Source organism: Mobula birostris, chromosome X (assembly GCF_030028105.1).
Source record: "Mobula birostris isolate sMobBir1 chromosome X, sMobBir1.hap1, whole genome shotgun sequence".
Taxonomy (NCBI): domain Eukaryota; kingdom Metazoa; phylum Chordata; class Chondrichthyes; order Myliobatiformes; family Myliobatidae; genus Mobula; species Mobula birostris.
Window position 1 is genome coordinate 71700856 of NC_092402.1, and position 16633 is coordinate 71717488.

The 16633-nt window shown below is 44.6% G+C and overlaps 1 protein-coding gene across 1 annotated transcript in view; it reads right to left on the reverse strand.

Moving 5' to 3' along the window:
* The window catches only part of maptb (microtubule-associated protein tau b), a 78203-nt gene that overhangs the window by 38836 nt on the left and 22734 nt on the right, over window positions 1-16633 (reverse strand). The window contains exons 3-4 of the mRNA XM_072249248.1: window positions 9719-9787; window positions 2856-2891 (exon numbers count right to left, since the gene is read on the reverse strand). Of these exons, the coding sequence (XP_072105349.1) occupies window positions 2856-2891; window positions 9719-9787 (105 nt within the window). The remainder of the gene's footprint in view (window positions 1-2855; window positions 2892-9718; window positions 9788-16633) is intronic.

Genomic DNA, 16633 nt, shown 5'->3' on the forward strand with positions numbered 1-16633 from the left:
TATTTTTCTTAGTTCAGCCATTAATTGCAATATAGCCTCTCTTATGTCTCTATCATCTCCTTTACTTCCAATCGCTTCCAATTCTTCCTCCTCTTCTTCATCTGTGTTCTCTGCAGAATCCAATTCTGACTCTGAGTCATTTTCAATTGCAGTGGCTGTCGGTTCTTGTAGTTTGCGTTGTGTCGATTTGCACATGCGCTCTTCTTTGCGCATGCGCATTTCCGGTGTCTTCTTCGAAGAAACCGTTACCACCGCCATTGCTCCCTGTTCTACCGAAGGAGATCCAACCTGAGTCCGAGGCTCCATCGTTGCAGTAGGCCCTTTTTCCTTCCCGTCTCGCGGCTGCTTCGCAACAGCAGACTTCTTTTGTTGCGGTTTAGGAGGCATATCGTAAAGTAGTCTTACAAAGTTTATAAATAGTTTTCAGAAAATATTTATTAACTTTGTTTTGTTTAAACGGTACTTTACTGATTTGTTGCGGGAGAGCTGGATTTACACGTCTCAATCCCACATCATCACGTGACGCCCCCCATTTGTGTAAATGTTGATATTTCATGTCTATTGTGTCTTGGTAGCATGTCATTGTAATTATTCTAGTATAATAATTAGGGGGCTGAAATGTGGGAGCCATGCACCTGTTCTTGATCTGCATTGTATTCTATGTTGTGCATTTATCATGGTAACAGGTAACAAGTCACATGAGTGGGAGTGAGGTAAAAGCAAAGGGAATAAGTTACATCTTCATGCTTTGTTCTGTGCAGTATGCAGCTGGGGGTCAACGGATGTCATCTTTCCTTGACCACTTAATTATACTAACTTACATTTGGGTATGCTTAAGTTTCATTGCTTCAAGATTGTATGACTGCTGATTGCAAATAAAGGATCGAATAGACATCTTTGACTTTGCAACAATCATTATTGGAGCTGAGGGTGTGTTATACAAGTATAACAAATCGGTGGCGGCCGCCAGTAGCAACAACTTGGTTTGGTTAGAATGGGCTGCTACAATTGGCAAGAACAAATTAAAATAAGGCAGGGGCAAGCAGAGCGGCCATTGTTGGAGTGGCACACGCAAAAAACACAGCAGGCCAGGCAGCATCTATAGGAAGAGGTACAGTCAACGTTTCGGGCCGAGACCCTTTTGTGTGTGTTGCTTGAATTTCCAGCATCTGCAGATTTCCTCGTGTTTGCATTGTTGGAGTGGGTAGTGTTAGAGTGAGGATTTTGAGGCTTCAGTGTGGAAAAGCTTTAGTGAGAAAAAGTGAAAAGCTGTAGGTAGATTCCAACCCCCCAGTTTATTTATTGATTTTCCTTCTTTATATTTGCTCCATTAAAACAGTAGAGATGCCAGCCTGGATAGTGGAATGCTCAGGAAGACTTCCAGTGTTCCTGACGACTACAACTGCGAGAAGTGCATCTGGCTGCAGCTTCTAACAATCCATGTTAAGGAGTTGGAGCTGGAACTGATGAACATTCTAATCAGGCCAAGTACCAAGTCAGTCCAAACTGTTTTCTTGGAAGTCCTCCTGAAGCAGACTTCCAGAGACTTGTTGGTATATTGGTTCACTGACCAGATGCGGATCTCTAACATTAATCCCTCACGAACATAAAATGGTACAACACAGCACAGGTCCGTTGGTCCACAATGTTGTGCCAAACTTTTAACCTACTCCATGATTAATCCCTTCCCTTCAGAACAGTTCATAACCCGTCAATTTTCTTTCATCCATGTGCCTCTCTAAGAGTCTCTTAAATGTCTTTTACCATCACCCCCAGCAGTGTGTTCTAGGCACCCACCGCTCTGCAAAAAGCCTACATCTGACATCCCCCCCCCCCCCCCCCCCAAACGTTCGTCCACTGACTTTAAACAGATGTGCTCTGGTATTGGTTATTGTCAGGCTGGGAAAAAGAATCAAGTCTGGAGGCAGATATAGGGAAGATTTTCTGCCCCAGATAGGCTTTTACAGCAACTAAGTGACAGTCATTCCCAGGACTACCTTCAATTATTAGCTCTCTTTACTGAATACATGCACCATGGTATCATAGCGTGATGCTAGTACAGCTCGGGGCATCAGAGTTCTGAGTTCAATCCCGGTGTCCTCTGTAAGGGATTTGAACGTCCTCCCTGTGGAATGCATGGGTTTAGCCCCGGGTGCTTTGGTTTCCTCCCACAGTCCAAAGACGTATGGGGTAGGTCAACTGGTGATTGTAAATTGTGCCATGATTAGTTTAGGGTTAAATGGGGATTGTCAGGGGTTGCTGGGGTGGCGTGGCTCAAAGGGCCAGAAGGGCCTGTTCCACACTGTTTCACTAAATAATAAATAAATCATTTCTTGAACTTAATCCTCAAATCCTGGGATTTGAACTTGTGCCTCCGTTCTCAGCATCACAGACTTAATCACTATTCCGCTATAGTCCCTGGTGAGAGCTGCTGACTCGAGCTGGAGCCAGAGGGCAGGTGCTTCTCAATTGTTCCTCCACAGCCTTGTTCCCCTCTTATAGTAACTTCTAAACTAACGAACACAGATACTCATAGAGGTCATGAAACTTCATTTTTGATTACCTCCTTGGGTTATCCATTGCAGAGCCCAAGAGTGGAACTGTCATCTGGAGATCTCAGGCTGTTGCAGAAGAATGAGCGATGAAGCCCTGAGATATAGAGCTGCAATATTTGACATTAATGTAGGGGTAGAGATTCACTCCACTCGGCCTCTTTTCAATTCTGCACGCTCCCTGCAGCACCTACCACAAACTTTAATTGCTCCTGTATTTTGTGCACTACTTGCTGAGCCTCCAGATGTGAGCTGTGTGCTCACTGACAGCATAATGGAAGTGCAGGCCGAGAGCAGCCTTACCTGCAGCAGCTTGATCAGACAGCAGCTCCACAGAACCTGTGGCCAGGGGAGCCAAATCCATCCACATTCAAACACGGGAAGGGACACATGTGGAAATAAGGAGCAGAAAGAAACAGCAGTCAGAAAATAAAGAACAAAGCACTCTACTGGTATTTATTATGCAACACTAATTACAGCCGCATTCTCTTTCTGCTGAAGATAATCGACAGCCTTGTTGGGGAGTGAGTTCCAGGATTTAGTCCCTGCAACAGTGCAGGACTGGCATTAATTTTATCAGATAAAATAGTAAATGACTTGAAGGAAAATATTCAGGTGGTGACGTTCCCCTGTGACTGCAGCCCTTGTCCTTGGCAGTAGAGATTGCAGATCTGGGAACAGCTAATGGAGAGGCCAGGGCAAGAAAATTATATTTTGTAGGTGGTTCACATTGCATTGGTGCTGGAGGGAATGAGTGATTAGGAGTGGCCAACTGCTTGCAAATAATGCAGGCTGCTTGCTTAGGGACGACATTGAGCTTCCTGAGAATTACCCATCAGAATTCCCGATTTGTGGCTTATAGTCTCAGGGAGACGGGGAGTGCAGAATCCCTAGCCTCTGACCTGCTCTGGAAGCACCTGTATTCACGTGATTGTTCTGGGTGAGTTTCAGGTTGTAAAGCAGCTGCCTCACAGCTTCAGTGACCCAAGTTCAAGCCATCTGAAGACTTTACCCGAGGTCTGTGATCAAGTGAGTTTCTCCAGGGGCTTGGGTTTCCTCCCAGATGGCCAAGGCGTTCTGGTTGCTGGGTTAACTGGCTGTTCTCAACTACTGATGCAGCAAGTGAGAGGTGGGAGGAAGTGGGATGTTGATGGAATAGGTTACAATGTGAGCCAGCATCAACTTCATGAGTCGAACAGCTTCCGCCACATCCTAGAAAATATGAGATATGAAGATGAGAATGTTACTTGCCATATGTGGCTCTTTCCTGTGTGTTGTGAATGGAACTCAACAGTGCAATCATCCACACTCCTGACCATATGATGGGAGGGTCGCAGAGTGCAGGCTTTGTTGAGGAGGACCATTAGTGACCGTCAGTCAGCTGGGATATTATTGGGTTTTTGGGTTCTCAGGGAGAATACAGCAACAACCATGTTTATGGCACCATGGTTGACACTGCTTGACAGTAGGGGAGGAAAATGATTGGAGGAGCTGTCATGGCAGGGAACTCAATAGTGAGGGAACACTTGGGCATTTCTGAGGCTATGACGGAGACACACAGACATCTGCCAGAGCTAGGAATGTCTCCGAGCAGCCATAGGGCATTCTGAAAGGGGAGGGTCATGGTACGACAGCCAGAAAGAGGTGAAGCTCTGCAACCTGAATTTAGGAAATCCACTGGAATGTCACAGAGTAGGAATCTGAAGGTTGTAACCTCTGGATTACTACTTGTGCTACTTGCAAGCGAGTATAGAAATAGGTCCGTAGGTCAGGTGAATGCGTGGTTAAAGGGATGGTTCAGGTGCGAGGCAAGAGCTGTACAAGTAGGACCAGTTGCAATGAGACTGGAAGAGCAACAATACCAGGTGGATGGGGAGGGATTGACAGGGAGGACTTTAGCAAGGTTCTGTACAGTAGACTGCTCCAGAAGATGGATCACATGAGATCGAGGGCGAACAAGCTGATTAGATACAGAACTGGCTTGGTAGAAGGAGACAGAGGGTGGTAATGGAGGGTTGATTTTTTTTTCCCCCCAGAATGAAAGTCTGTGACCAGTGGTGCATCACAGAAAGTGGTCCTGTTATAACAGGATCTATTGTACTGGTTTATTGTCCATGACCATGATTGTTCTTGGCAAATTTTTCTACAGAAGTGGTTTGCCGTTGCTTTCTTCTAGACAGTGTCTTTACAAGATGGGTGACCCCAGCTATTACCAGGTCTTGTGATATGCACCGGCTGCTCGTACGACCATCCACCACCTGCTCCCATGGCTTCATGTGACCCTGATCAGGGGATAAGCTGGTGCTACACTTTGCCCAAGGGTGACTTGCAGGCTAGCGGAGGGAAGTCTCACACCTCCTTTGGTAGAGACATATCACCACCCCACCATCCCATTCATACAGATCAAACCATCACACAGTGCATTGAGGCAGAACAAGGTAAAACAATAACAATGCAAAATAAAGTGTAAAAGCTACAGAGAAATTGCAGTACAGGTAGATCAACTGGGAACATGGACAAAGGAAGGCAGATGAAATTTAACTCAGACAAGTATGAAGTGATGCATTTTGGATAGTTAAACCAGGGCCCTGGGGAGTATTGTCAAACAGACAGAGCCTGAGATACAAGTGTATAGCTCAGTGAAAGTTGTGACACAGGTTGACAGGTTGATGAAGGCAGAACTTGGCATGCTTGCCTTCATCTGTGCATGTCATCTATATGTCATGTCCCCGCACGCGGCCAAAGTGCTGTACCTGCCCATTCACCTCCATTCAGGGCCCAAGCACTCCTTCCAGGTGAGGCAACACTTCACCTGTGAATCTGCTGGGGTTGTCTATTGTGTCCGGTGCTCCCGATGCAGCCTCCTCTACATCGGTGAGACCCGTCGTAAACTGGGGGACCGCTTTGTCGAGCACCTCCACTCTACCCGTCAAAAGTGGAACTTCCCGGTGGCCAAACATTTTAATTCCGATTCCCATTCCGACATGTCGATCCATGGCATCCTCTCGTGCCAAGATGAGGCCACCTTCTAGAGGAGCAACACCTTATATTCCATCTGGGTTGTCTCGATGGCATGAACATCAATTTCTCCTTCTGGTAAAAAAATACTTTCCCTCTCCCTTCTCTCTTTTTCTATTATCACCCTGGCCTCTTACCTCTTCTCACTTGTCTATCACTTCCCTCTGGGTCCCCTCTTGCTTCCCCTTCTCCTACGGTCCACTCTCCTCTCCTATCAGATTCCTTCCTCTCCGGCCCTTTACCTCTCCCACCCACCTGGCTTCAACTATCACCTTCTAGCCAGTTTTCCCCTTCCTCCACCCCATCTTTTTATTCTGTCGTCTTCCCCCTTCCTTCCCGGTCCTGATGAAGACTCTCGGCCCAAAGCATTAACTGTTTATTCATTTCCATAGATGCTGCCTGACTTTCTGAGGTCCTCCAGCATTTTGTTCCTCCAGCAGTTGCTCTGGATTTACAGCATCTGCAGAATCTTGTGTTTATAATTAGCTATACAAGATGGTGAGACTGCACCTGGAACACTGTGTGTAGTTCTGGTTGCCATTCTATAGGTAGGATGTGATTAAGATAGAGAAACTTCAGAAGAGATTCACAAGGATGTCTGGAGAGCTTCAGTTACACAGAGAGACTGGATAGGCTCGGACTGTTCTTCGTGGAGCAAAGGAATTTGAGGGGTGACCTTATAGAGGTTTATAAAATAATGTGAGGCAGAGATAGGGGAGGTGGTCAAAGTCTTTTCCACAAAGTAGGCAAGTCTAAAATAAGGGGGCAGGGAGGGGAAAGATTTAAAAGGAAGCTGAGGGGCAAGATTTTCCATAAAGAGGGTGGCGTGTATATGGAACAAGCTGCTGATATCTACAAGACTCTGGATAGAAAAGATTTAGAGGGATATGACTCAGAAGGCACAGTGGTCAGCATGAATGAGTTCGGCGGAAAAGCCCGTTGTATAACCTTATGAAATATTTTGGCAGGGAACTGAGATGCAGACACACAGCAGGTGAGGAGATACAGTCAAATAAAGGGGGAGATAAAGCATAAACCAAATTATGTCCAGTAGACAGAGCAGATGGTGACATGGTAAGGGTACAGGGGAGGGACTGGTAGGCTAATTTGTGTTTATTTTAATGCACTGAACGTGTCAGGCAAGTTTGAAGAGCTCAGAGCATTGGTCAACGTGTGGGTAGACTCTTGCTGCAATCACAGGATGACAGGTCTGGCAGCTCAGCATTCCTGGGTTCAGAGTTCTAGAGGTGCAGGTGGAAGAGGAGGAGACACTCCAATATGGATTAGGGACAGCAACATGGCAGTACCCAAGGAGGACATCCAGAAAGGCTCTTCAAATGAGGCCATTTGGGTAAAAGGTGTGGTCACTCTGTTGGGGTTAAACTGCTAGCCCGCAATAGTCGGCAGGAGATAGAGGAACAGAGGTGTAGTCAAATGTCAGAAAGTTGGAAAAGTAATAGGTTTCCAGCAATGGTGGATTTTAACTTCTCCATTCTTGACTGGGGCTGCTTTAGTGCAAGGGGCCTAGATGGGAAAGAGGAGAGCTTTTTTTGCCACTATGTAGGGAAGGAGTTAGTGGCTGAAGTGTCAGTGGGGGACCTTTCTGGTAAAAGTGATCATAAATTTGTAAGTTTTGTGATGGTTCTGAAAAGTGATAAAGATAGTGTGGATGCTAAGATCTTACAATGGCGGGAAGTCCAAATTTAACAACGTAAAACAGTACCTGATAAAAGCAGAAAGGGGGCAGCAGCCTGTGGGTAGAAGAGCATCCAATTAGTGGGAGTGTTAAAAATGGGTTAATGAGAGTTCAGGGCCACAGAATGGCACAGCTAGTAGAGCTGTTGCCTCTCAGTGCCCAGAGAACTGGGTTCAATCCTGACATCAGATGCTCTCTGCGTGGAATTTCTGCATGGGTTTCCTCCCACAACCCAACCTTATCACCCTCTGTTCTCCTCTTTCCTGTCAGGCTGTAAACTGAATAATTGTTTAGACCCCTCTGCTGGAACCCTAAAACTAAATAGTAAAGAGCAACAGACCCAAGAACAGTTTCTATCCTGTTACCAGACTCTGGAACAGAAATCTCATATGCTAAAAGATGAATTCTTGATCTCTTAACGAAGCTTATTGTGATCATTGCACTTTATTTGTCTGCACTCTCTGTTAACCGGAACACTATATTGTGCATTGTGCTCATCCCTGTTGTCCTTCTGGAATAAAGATCCTCCAATCAGCTACCACCTCACATGTGGCAGTGAAGATTTAAAAACCCATGCCAGGGTCTCAACAAATCTCTTCCCTGCCTCCTCGCAATTTCTAATTTTCACTGGCTGAGGAGCCATGAACCAACTGCTGTGATTTTTAAAGGGGCAGGCCAGGCCAGTGAGCACTAATGAGAAATGTCTTCACTGAGAGTGACGAGTCTTTAGAACTCTCCATCCTGTGGAGATATGGAGCCTGTCGCTGTATTCATTCAAAGTAGAAAATGGTAGGATGTGGAGAGAGTGCAGGAAAAGGGAACTGTCAGCAAGCAGAAAGCATGATTAATGAGGGAGCAAGGGCTGAGTGGCCTGATCCTGTCCCAAATAATTTTTTTGTTAACAAGAGAACACACTAAATGGTGGGTGTTGCGGGAGTATGTACTGCAGGATAGAGAGGGGCAAATAGAGGGAGCACCTGTAATAGTGAGGTTTAGAGGGAGCACACTTAACCGTGGAACAAAGAAAGTACACGGAGGAGTCAAGTGTTGAAGGAATATTGATCTTTTGCTGTGGGGCAGTGAAGGACAATGAATCTTGCACAACTGAACCTTGAGGACAGAAAGAGTAGGGTAAAGAGGTAACTCACTGAGGCTGGAATACATTGAACAATGGGAAGTGAGCTGGAGTGTATAAGTGACACAAGGAACACGGGAACAAAGAAGGATTGTACTAAACAGGAGGAGATGAGGGAACAAAACCCCAAAAGCTGCAATGCTGAAAACCTGAAATAAAATAGAAAATGTTGAAAATACTGAGTGGGACAGGATAACATCTGTGGAGGGACAGAAACAGTTATGTTTCATGTTGAAGACTCTTCATTAGAAGTAGTAAAGAGAAAACGAGGTAGTTTTATGTGACAGAGAGTGTGAAGGAGGCAAAGGGAGTATAGTTGGGAAGCTGAGGCCAGGGTCACTGTGGGGATAAGCTGCAGGCAAAGTACCCCAGTTAGTGGATTAACAAAAAAATACAAATGAAGGCAATGTAAAGCTGCAATAAAATGTCCAGCAGACTGAGGGGAAAAAGGAGTTAATATCACTGATGGAAGAATCAGAGAAGAGATCACTAGTTCCGATGCATTCAGAAAAAACATGTTAACTAAAATTAGAAAATTCAGGAGTCTAGAAGACTGCAAAGACAGAAGATGGGGCATTTTCCCTCAAGTTTCTGTCAGGCTTCGTTGTGAGGAGCCAGAGGGTTCAGAGTGGGAGTGGAATGCAGAATTAAAGTGGAAGCAACAGGAAGCCCAGGGTTGCTTCTGCGGACTGACTGACCACTCTGCAGAGTGGTCACCCAGTCTGGTTTCTCCAGTGTTGAGCAGACCACATTGTGCACAGCAAATGCAGTACAGTGGATTGGAAAAAGTGAATCAGTACACTGAAGATTATGGTTTGGATGGAACATCCTAAACCGTGGGTTTACAGAGAGCAGTCTATTCACTGGGTAACAGAGTATGCACAGAAACATGTTGTACTGAGGTAATAAACTGTGGCCTACAAATAGAACTCAGTGAATAGTGGGGGATGATGGAAAATCCCCATGGTTACTGGGTGCACACTGTGAATAGCGAGGCACTCTATAGGTAAAGCAGACCAATTTTGGACAGACCCACTAAGTGACTGTGTTGCACTGAAAGGAATCTGTGGAAGTGTTATTTTATGTGAACATGTTTGTCAAAGAGTACAAGATATTTATCATGTTAAATAAATGGATACAATATTGTTCTAAACATTTGCCTTTATATGGGGGCTAGTCAGCTCTGCATTCACAGTGATGGATGAACTTGTGCTCATTAAGTGAGCAGCAGTTCCAGACCAGCTTGAGCTCTGCAGTTTGCACACCACACAAGCTGAGGAAAACGATGACATTGATATGAAACTGTCCAGCACTTACCCTCAGACGATGGTGATGTCTTTGGTTCCGATGCATCTGAAACAGGTTCATCTGAGACAGGGGAGGAATCTGGAAGAAGATGAGTGTAGAAATATGCTGTAAATTTTGTTCAAACTGCAGCAACAACTCATCTTGAATTTGAAAACTAGGGCACATCCCGGGTAGTGTCCCCAAGGACAGAAACACAGTTTGCTGTAACAAACAGTGGCAGCAATCTAGATATGGACAACTGACTCTAAACTCTGTAGGACTTTAAACCACAGTAATGATTTGATTAGAATATCAGAGCAATGGAAGGTGGTTTACAATTTTAATTAAGTGTGAAGTGATGCTTTTTAAGATATTAGATAAGGGAAGGACAAACACGATGAATGACAGGTTCCACAGGAGTATTGAGGAAGAAAGAGAGCCTGGGGTGTAATTCCAAAGTCAGCACAGGCGGATAGAGTGGTAAAAGCAGCATACGGGACGCTTGGCTTCATCAGTAGGGAAAGAGTATGAGAGCACTGAAGTCTTGGTACAACTTTATAAAAATGTGCATAGGAAACAGCTGGAGTATTGTGTGCAGTCCTGATCATTACAGGAAGAACACGGTTGCACTGGAGAGGCTGCAGAGGAGATTCAGTGTGGCCTAGGATAGAGTGTTTCAGTAATGAGGAGAGCCTGAATAGTCTGGTTCTAGTTTTCTTGCAGTAGAGAAGGCTGGTGAGGGGTGGGGGTGTATCTGACAGAGGTTATAAAATTATGAGGGACATCATTTTGGGAAAGTGAGAAATTTTTCTCTGTAGAAGAGCTATCTGTAACTAGAAAACATAGGTTAAGGGTAAGGGGCAGGAGGTTGAGCAGTGATCTGAGGAAGAAGCTCGGAGATCAGTCATTGAAATCTGGATCTGAGAAAATGACGGAAGCAGGTCATTTCACAATGTTGGTATCAGCAATTGAATTACCAGGGTATTGTGGTGAAGAATGTGAATGGATTGTTTGCCTTCATCAGTCAACTTACTGAATTCAAGAGCTAGGAAGTAATAGTACAGCTTTATAAAATTCTAGTTAGGACACATACACAGTATTGTATTCATTTCTGGTCACCTCCTTAGAGGAAAGATGTGGAGGGTTGCGGATGACACTAAGATTGGCGATATAGTGGACAGCAAGGAAGTTTATCAAAGCTTACAGTAGGATCTGGACCAACTGGAAAAATGAACTGAAAAATAGCCGAAGGAATTTAATGCAGACAAGTGCGAGGTGTTGCATACTGGGAGAACAAACCTGAATAGGGCATAGAGTGAATGGTAGGGCATTGACTACAGGATCTTGGAATACAGGTCTATAATTCATTGAAAATGGTATCACTGGAAGATAGGGTCGTAAAGAAAGCTTTTTGCACATTCCCCTTCATAAATCAAAGCACTGTGTACAGGAGATTGGATGTTATGTTGAAATTGTATAAGATATTGGTGAGGCCTAACTTGGAGTATTGTGTGCAGTTTTGGTCAATTACCTACAGGAAAGAAGTAAGGTTGAAAGAGAACAGAGAAAATTTACAAGGATGTTGCCAGCACTTGAGGATCTGAGTTATAGGGAAAGATTGAATAGGTTAGAACTTTCTTCCCTAGAGCGTAGGAGAACGAGGGGAGATTTGATAGAGGTATACAAAATTATGAGCGGTAAACACAATCAGGCTTTTCCACTGGGATCGGGTGAGACTACAACTGGAGGTTAAGAGTGGAAGTGAAATATTTAAGGGGAACCTAAGCAGGCAATTTTTCACACAGGGGGTAGTGCAAGTTTGGAATGAGCTGCCAGTGGAAGTGATCGATGTGGGCTTGATTGCAATATTTAAGTGGATGCACGTCCGTTTGCAACATTTAAGAGAAGTTTGGATAAGTACATGGATGGGAGGGGCATGGAGAGCCATGTAGGAGGAACCGGTGAAAAGTACTAAGATCTCCAGGAAGCACTTGATATGAAGTAACATCAAAAGTTATTGCAGAAAGTAAAACTCAGTTGGAGTTAATATTTTAGAGTGAATGAAAGATTGGCTGGTAAACAGGAAACAGTAGGAATAAAGTGGCCTTTTGCTGGTTGGCAAGAAGTAACCAGTAACAGGGATCAATGCTGAGCCTCAATCTTTCATAATATGTTAATGACTTGGACGAAAATACAGAAGGTATTGTCACCGAATTTGCTGACAGCATAAAGATAGGAAAATGAGTTGTAAAGAGGATATAAGTAAGCAACAGAGAGAAATAGTGAGTGGGCATAGATCTGGCAAACAGTGTGGAAAATGTCCATTTTGGCAGAAAAATAAAGCAGATTACTTATGGAATCCTACAGCAGGAGAAGAGGCTGTTGGGTCCACCAAGTATATGTTAACCATCAAGAACCCTCTTACAATATCCCATTTTACCTATCTTGTAGCCCTATCAACTCCACCAGTTTCTATTACTTGTGAGTACCTCTGGACCGTCTGCCACAAGCAAGACTTCATAGTGGCCCAACACTTTAATTCCCATTCCGCCATATTGATCTTCTTCTTGTGCCAACATGAGGCCACCCTCAGCGTGGAGGAGCAACGCCTTAAATTCCATCTGGTACCCTCCAACCTGATGGTGTGGAAATTGATTTCTCCTTCCAGTGAACAAATTCCCCCCACCCTTCCTCTATTCCCCACTCTGACCTTTTACTTCTTCTCACCTGACTCTATTACTTCCCTCTGGGTCCCCTCCTCCCTCCCTTTCTCTCCAACCCTTTACCTTTCTCACCCACTTGGCTTCACCTATCACCTTCTAGCTATCCTCCTTCCCCTCCCACCATTTTATTCTGGCCTCTTCCCCCTTCCTTCTCAATCCTTTAAAGGGCCTCGGACCAAAATGCTGACTGTTTACTCTTTTCCATGGATGCTGCCTGACTTGCTGAGTTTCTGCAGCGTTTTGTGTGTGTTGCTTTCTATTACTTACCTATGCGATTGGCTCAATTTACAGCGGCCAATTAGACTAACAACCCACACATCTTCGTGATGTCGGAGAAAACTCACAAAATCATAGGGAGAACATGAAACTCCACAGATCACACTGGAGGTCAGGACTGAGCCCAGATGCTGTTCAGAGCCGGGAGGGATCTGCCTGTCAATGTCTGAAATTCACAAAGGGCTGGTTTGCAGGTATATGCAACATGTAATCATGAAAGCTAAAATAATGTTTTGTTTTTTAAATTGTTTGGGGAATTGCACACAGGTAGGGAGATTATACTTCAGTTGTGTAGCATGTTGGCATGATAATTTCTAGAACATTGGGGATAGCACTAGCTTCCTATTTAAACACTGGAAGCAGTTCTTGGATGGTTTGCTGAAGGAATGGACCTTGAATGGGCAGGTAGCCTTGAGGAAAACTTGGACAAGCTAGGCCACAAGTGTTTATGTATGTGAGAGGGGCTTGCCTGAAACTTTCTGAATGTTGCAACCGAATCTGCCTCAGCTCCTTCCCCAGTAATGCAATCCAGGCCGAGACCTTTCGTCAGGACTAACTGAAAGAAGAGCGAGTAAGAGATTTGAAAGTGGGAGGGAGAGGGGGAGATCCAAAATGATAGGAGAAGACAGGAGGGGGAGGGATGGAGCCAAGAACTGGACAGGTGATTGGCAAAAGGGATATGAGAGGATCATGGGACAAGAGGTCTGGGAAGAAAGACAAGGTGGGGGGGGGGACCCAGAGGATGGGCAAGGGGTATAGTCAGAGGGACAGAGGGAGAAAAAGGAGACAGAGAGAAAGAATGTGTGTATATAAATAAATAACGGATGGGGTACATTACTTTCCTCCTCTGCAGTTTACAGCCTCCCACTACTGACTGGCTTCTGTCACTTGGTCAGTTTTCTATTTTCACTGCTGGAGACTCTTTTCATCCACGGCGTTCAATTGAGATGAATCACAATCAGGCTCATTATCACTCTGACATATAGTGGGTCATGAAATTTGTTGTTTGCAGCAGCAGTACTGTGCAATACATTAAAAAAAATTTACAAGTATATAAAAATAAAACAGTGAAAAAACAGAGCAAAATAATGAGGTAGAGTTCATGAACAGTTCAGAAATCTGATGGTAGAGAGGAAGAAGCTGCGTCTAAACCATTGAGTGTGTATCTTCTTCCCTGATGGTAGTAATGAGAAGACGGCATGTCCTGGGTGGTGAAGGCCCCCAAAGACGGATGTCATTGTCTTGAGGCAGCGCCTTTTGAAGATGTCCTCAATAGTGAGGAGGTTAATGCCCATGATGAAGCTGGCTGAATTTACAACCCCCTGCAGCTCTTTCCGATCAAGTACATTGGAGCCTCCTCTGAGACCATCTGAGATAACAACTCAATGACTTCATCTCCAATCACCTTAACCTGTTGACATTTCAAACTTCCAGTTATGGAATGGCTGGGAATCTGTATTTGCAATCTTTTTCAGGCTGGTCCATCCTCACAGAGCACATCTGTAAACTTACTTCAAGTGCATGCCTCATGGAACAGCCCAAGCATCCTCCGTGTTTATGACCGGAGGTCTAGTCCACTAGTTGGAGTGTGAGAATCGTGTCCTCCCTTCAAGTGGCCAGCCAGCTTGTGCTTGATCCTCTGAAGACTGACATTCATTAATGTTAAGGTCATGATAGACAAACTGACATTCATGTGCCCTGGAACCAAACAGCTGAAATTGCACACAGAGGACCTGGGGACAATACAAGCATTGTGTGGCCCAGAATTAAGACAGTCTTTGAAAAAAGGAACTGATGAATTTCTTCACCTTGAAGACATTGCTTGCACATCTTTCTCAGTTTGCCTGTGGTTTCATTAGCTTATGTTGAGAATGTGAGCTGCAATGTTTAGGGACTCTTGTACTCATTATCCATTCAACAGCTGTGTCCACTCCATAGTCATTAAGATTAAGATTAGCTTTATTTGTCAAACAGACATTAAAACATAGAGTGTATCAAATCAAATCACTGGGGATCGTATTGGGCAGCCTGCAAGTGCCGCCACGCTTCCAGCACCAATATGGCATTGTCCACAATTCACTAATTCACGAACCATTACGTCTTTGGAATGTGGGAGGAAACTGGAGCACCCGGAGAAAACCCACATACAAGTTCCTTACAGAGAGCGGCAGAAATCGAACCTTGGTTTTATAGCTGGCGTTGTAAAGCATTACGCTAACTGCTACATTGCCGTGTTGCCCTCGGCCTTGCCATTGAATGTCAGCATCCGCACCCTGTCTCAGTGAACCAAGAGAGACTTGCCATTCATACTTTCAGCAGTGTCTGCTCACGTCCACCTCTCGTCTCCTTTAGGAGGTTGTTGTAGCCGTGTCACCACCATGGCTGAATCTGGCAAACATCTGGAATAACAAAGATATCTTCTCTGCTGCACACTTTGTGTTTATCCTTCGAGAAAATGGGCTTTGACTTTAATTGGTCATCATTCACTTGCATTTAGTATCAGGCTAAGGTGCACAACCTCTGGCTGGGCAAATGCCACTTGGGTTGCCCAAGTTCTACACTGTGCTGTTGGAGGTACTTCACAACTTCCCTCAAACACAAATTACCCTCCACACTATTCTGGTGGTGATTCTACTGTGTGTTGTGGAGGCAACTATCTGTTCTTATCTACTGTACACTGCAAGACCTTTGCTGAGGACTTGATTCCATGTGTCAATTTAAATTAGTGCATTGACAAAGGGAGATCATTCCAATTCTCCTTGACAACATGTAGCTGACTATACAACACAGACAATGCAAACCCAGTTTCAAGAGAAACTTTACTCGAACCAATTCTAGTCTAGGCTTTGTCAATCGTAAACACGTCATCATTCACTTGAAGTCTTTGAATCTGAGTTTCTTTGTAATTGCTGCTAGTATGAGCGTGACTGCTTTAGGAGCTGCCTACTTGCTGTGAATTCATACTACAGGATTCCTCTTGTCTAGTTTAACAAGCTCTCCTGCCTGGCTATTTAATGCATTGGTCACTTACAGTATACTGCTTTAATTCTATAACATCCTTGTGTCCAGTGATCTATCTGTAGGCATCATACTTGTTCATAAGTGTCCAAACATGACTTCTGAGTACTTGCAAGGACAGCAAGGACTTCCTTCCAAATAAATTTAGCACACTAATTCAATGCCTTTCCTCTGCATGTTCGTCTGTCATTCTTGGCATCTATAACCTTTGGCAACTGAAGCCGTTGGCCAGTGCAACACACAGTGCTCCATATTTGCCCCAATTCGATAGACCTGGAGCAACTTGGATCCGCTCCAATTTGCCTACTGACACAACAAGTCCACAGAAATCAGAAATCAAAATTTGTCAAAGCTTTGATCTGGAGTGATGCCACCTCATTAGCTCTTCACTCAAGCCTGGAGCATCTAGACTGCAAAGATGCATACATCTGGATGTTCTTTATTAACTACAGCTCAGCATTCAATACTATCATCCCCTCAAAGCTAATCAATAAGCTTCAAGACCTTGGCCTCAATACCTCCTCGTGCAACTGGATCCTCGATTTCCTCATCTGCAGACTCCAGTCAGTTCAGACTGGCAACAATATCTCCTCCACAATCTCCATCAGCACAGGTGCACCACAAGACTGTGTGCTTACCCCCTGCTCTACTTGCTTTACACTGATGACTGTGTGGCTAAGCACAGCTCCAATACCATATTTAAGTTTGCTGACAACACCAGGTGGTGATGAATCAGCATATAGGAGGGAGATTGAACATCTGGCTGAGTGGTGTCATAACAACCTCTCGCTCCATGTCAGCAAAACTAGGGAGATGATTATTGACTTCAGGAGAGGGAAACCAGAGGTCCATGAGCCCGTCCACTTCAGAGATGGACAGGGTCAGCAACTTTAAATTCTTTGGTGTTCTCATTTCAGGGACCAGCACA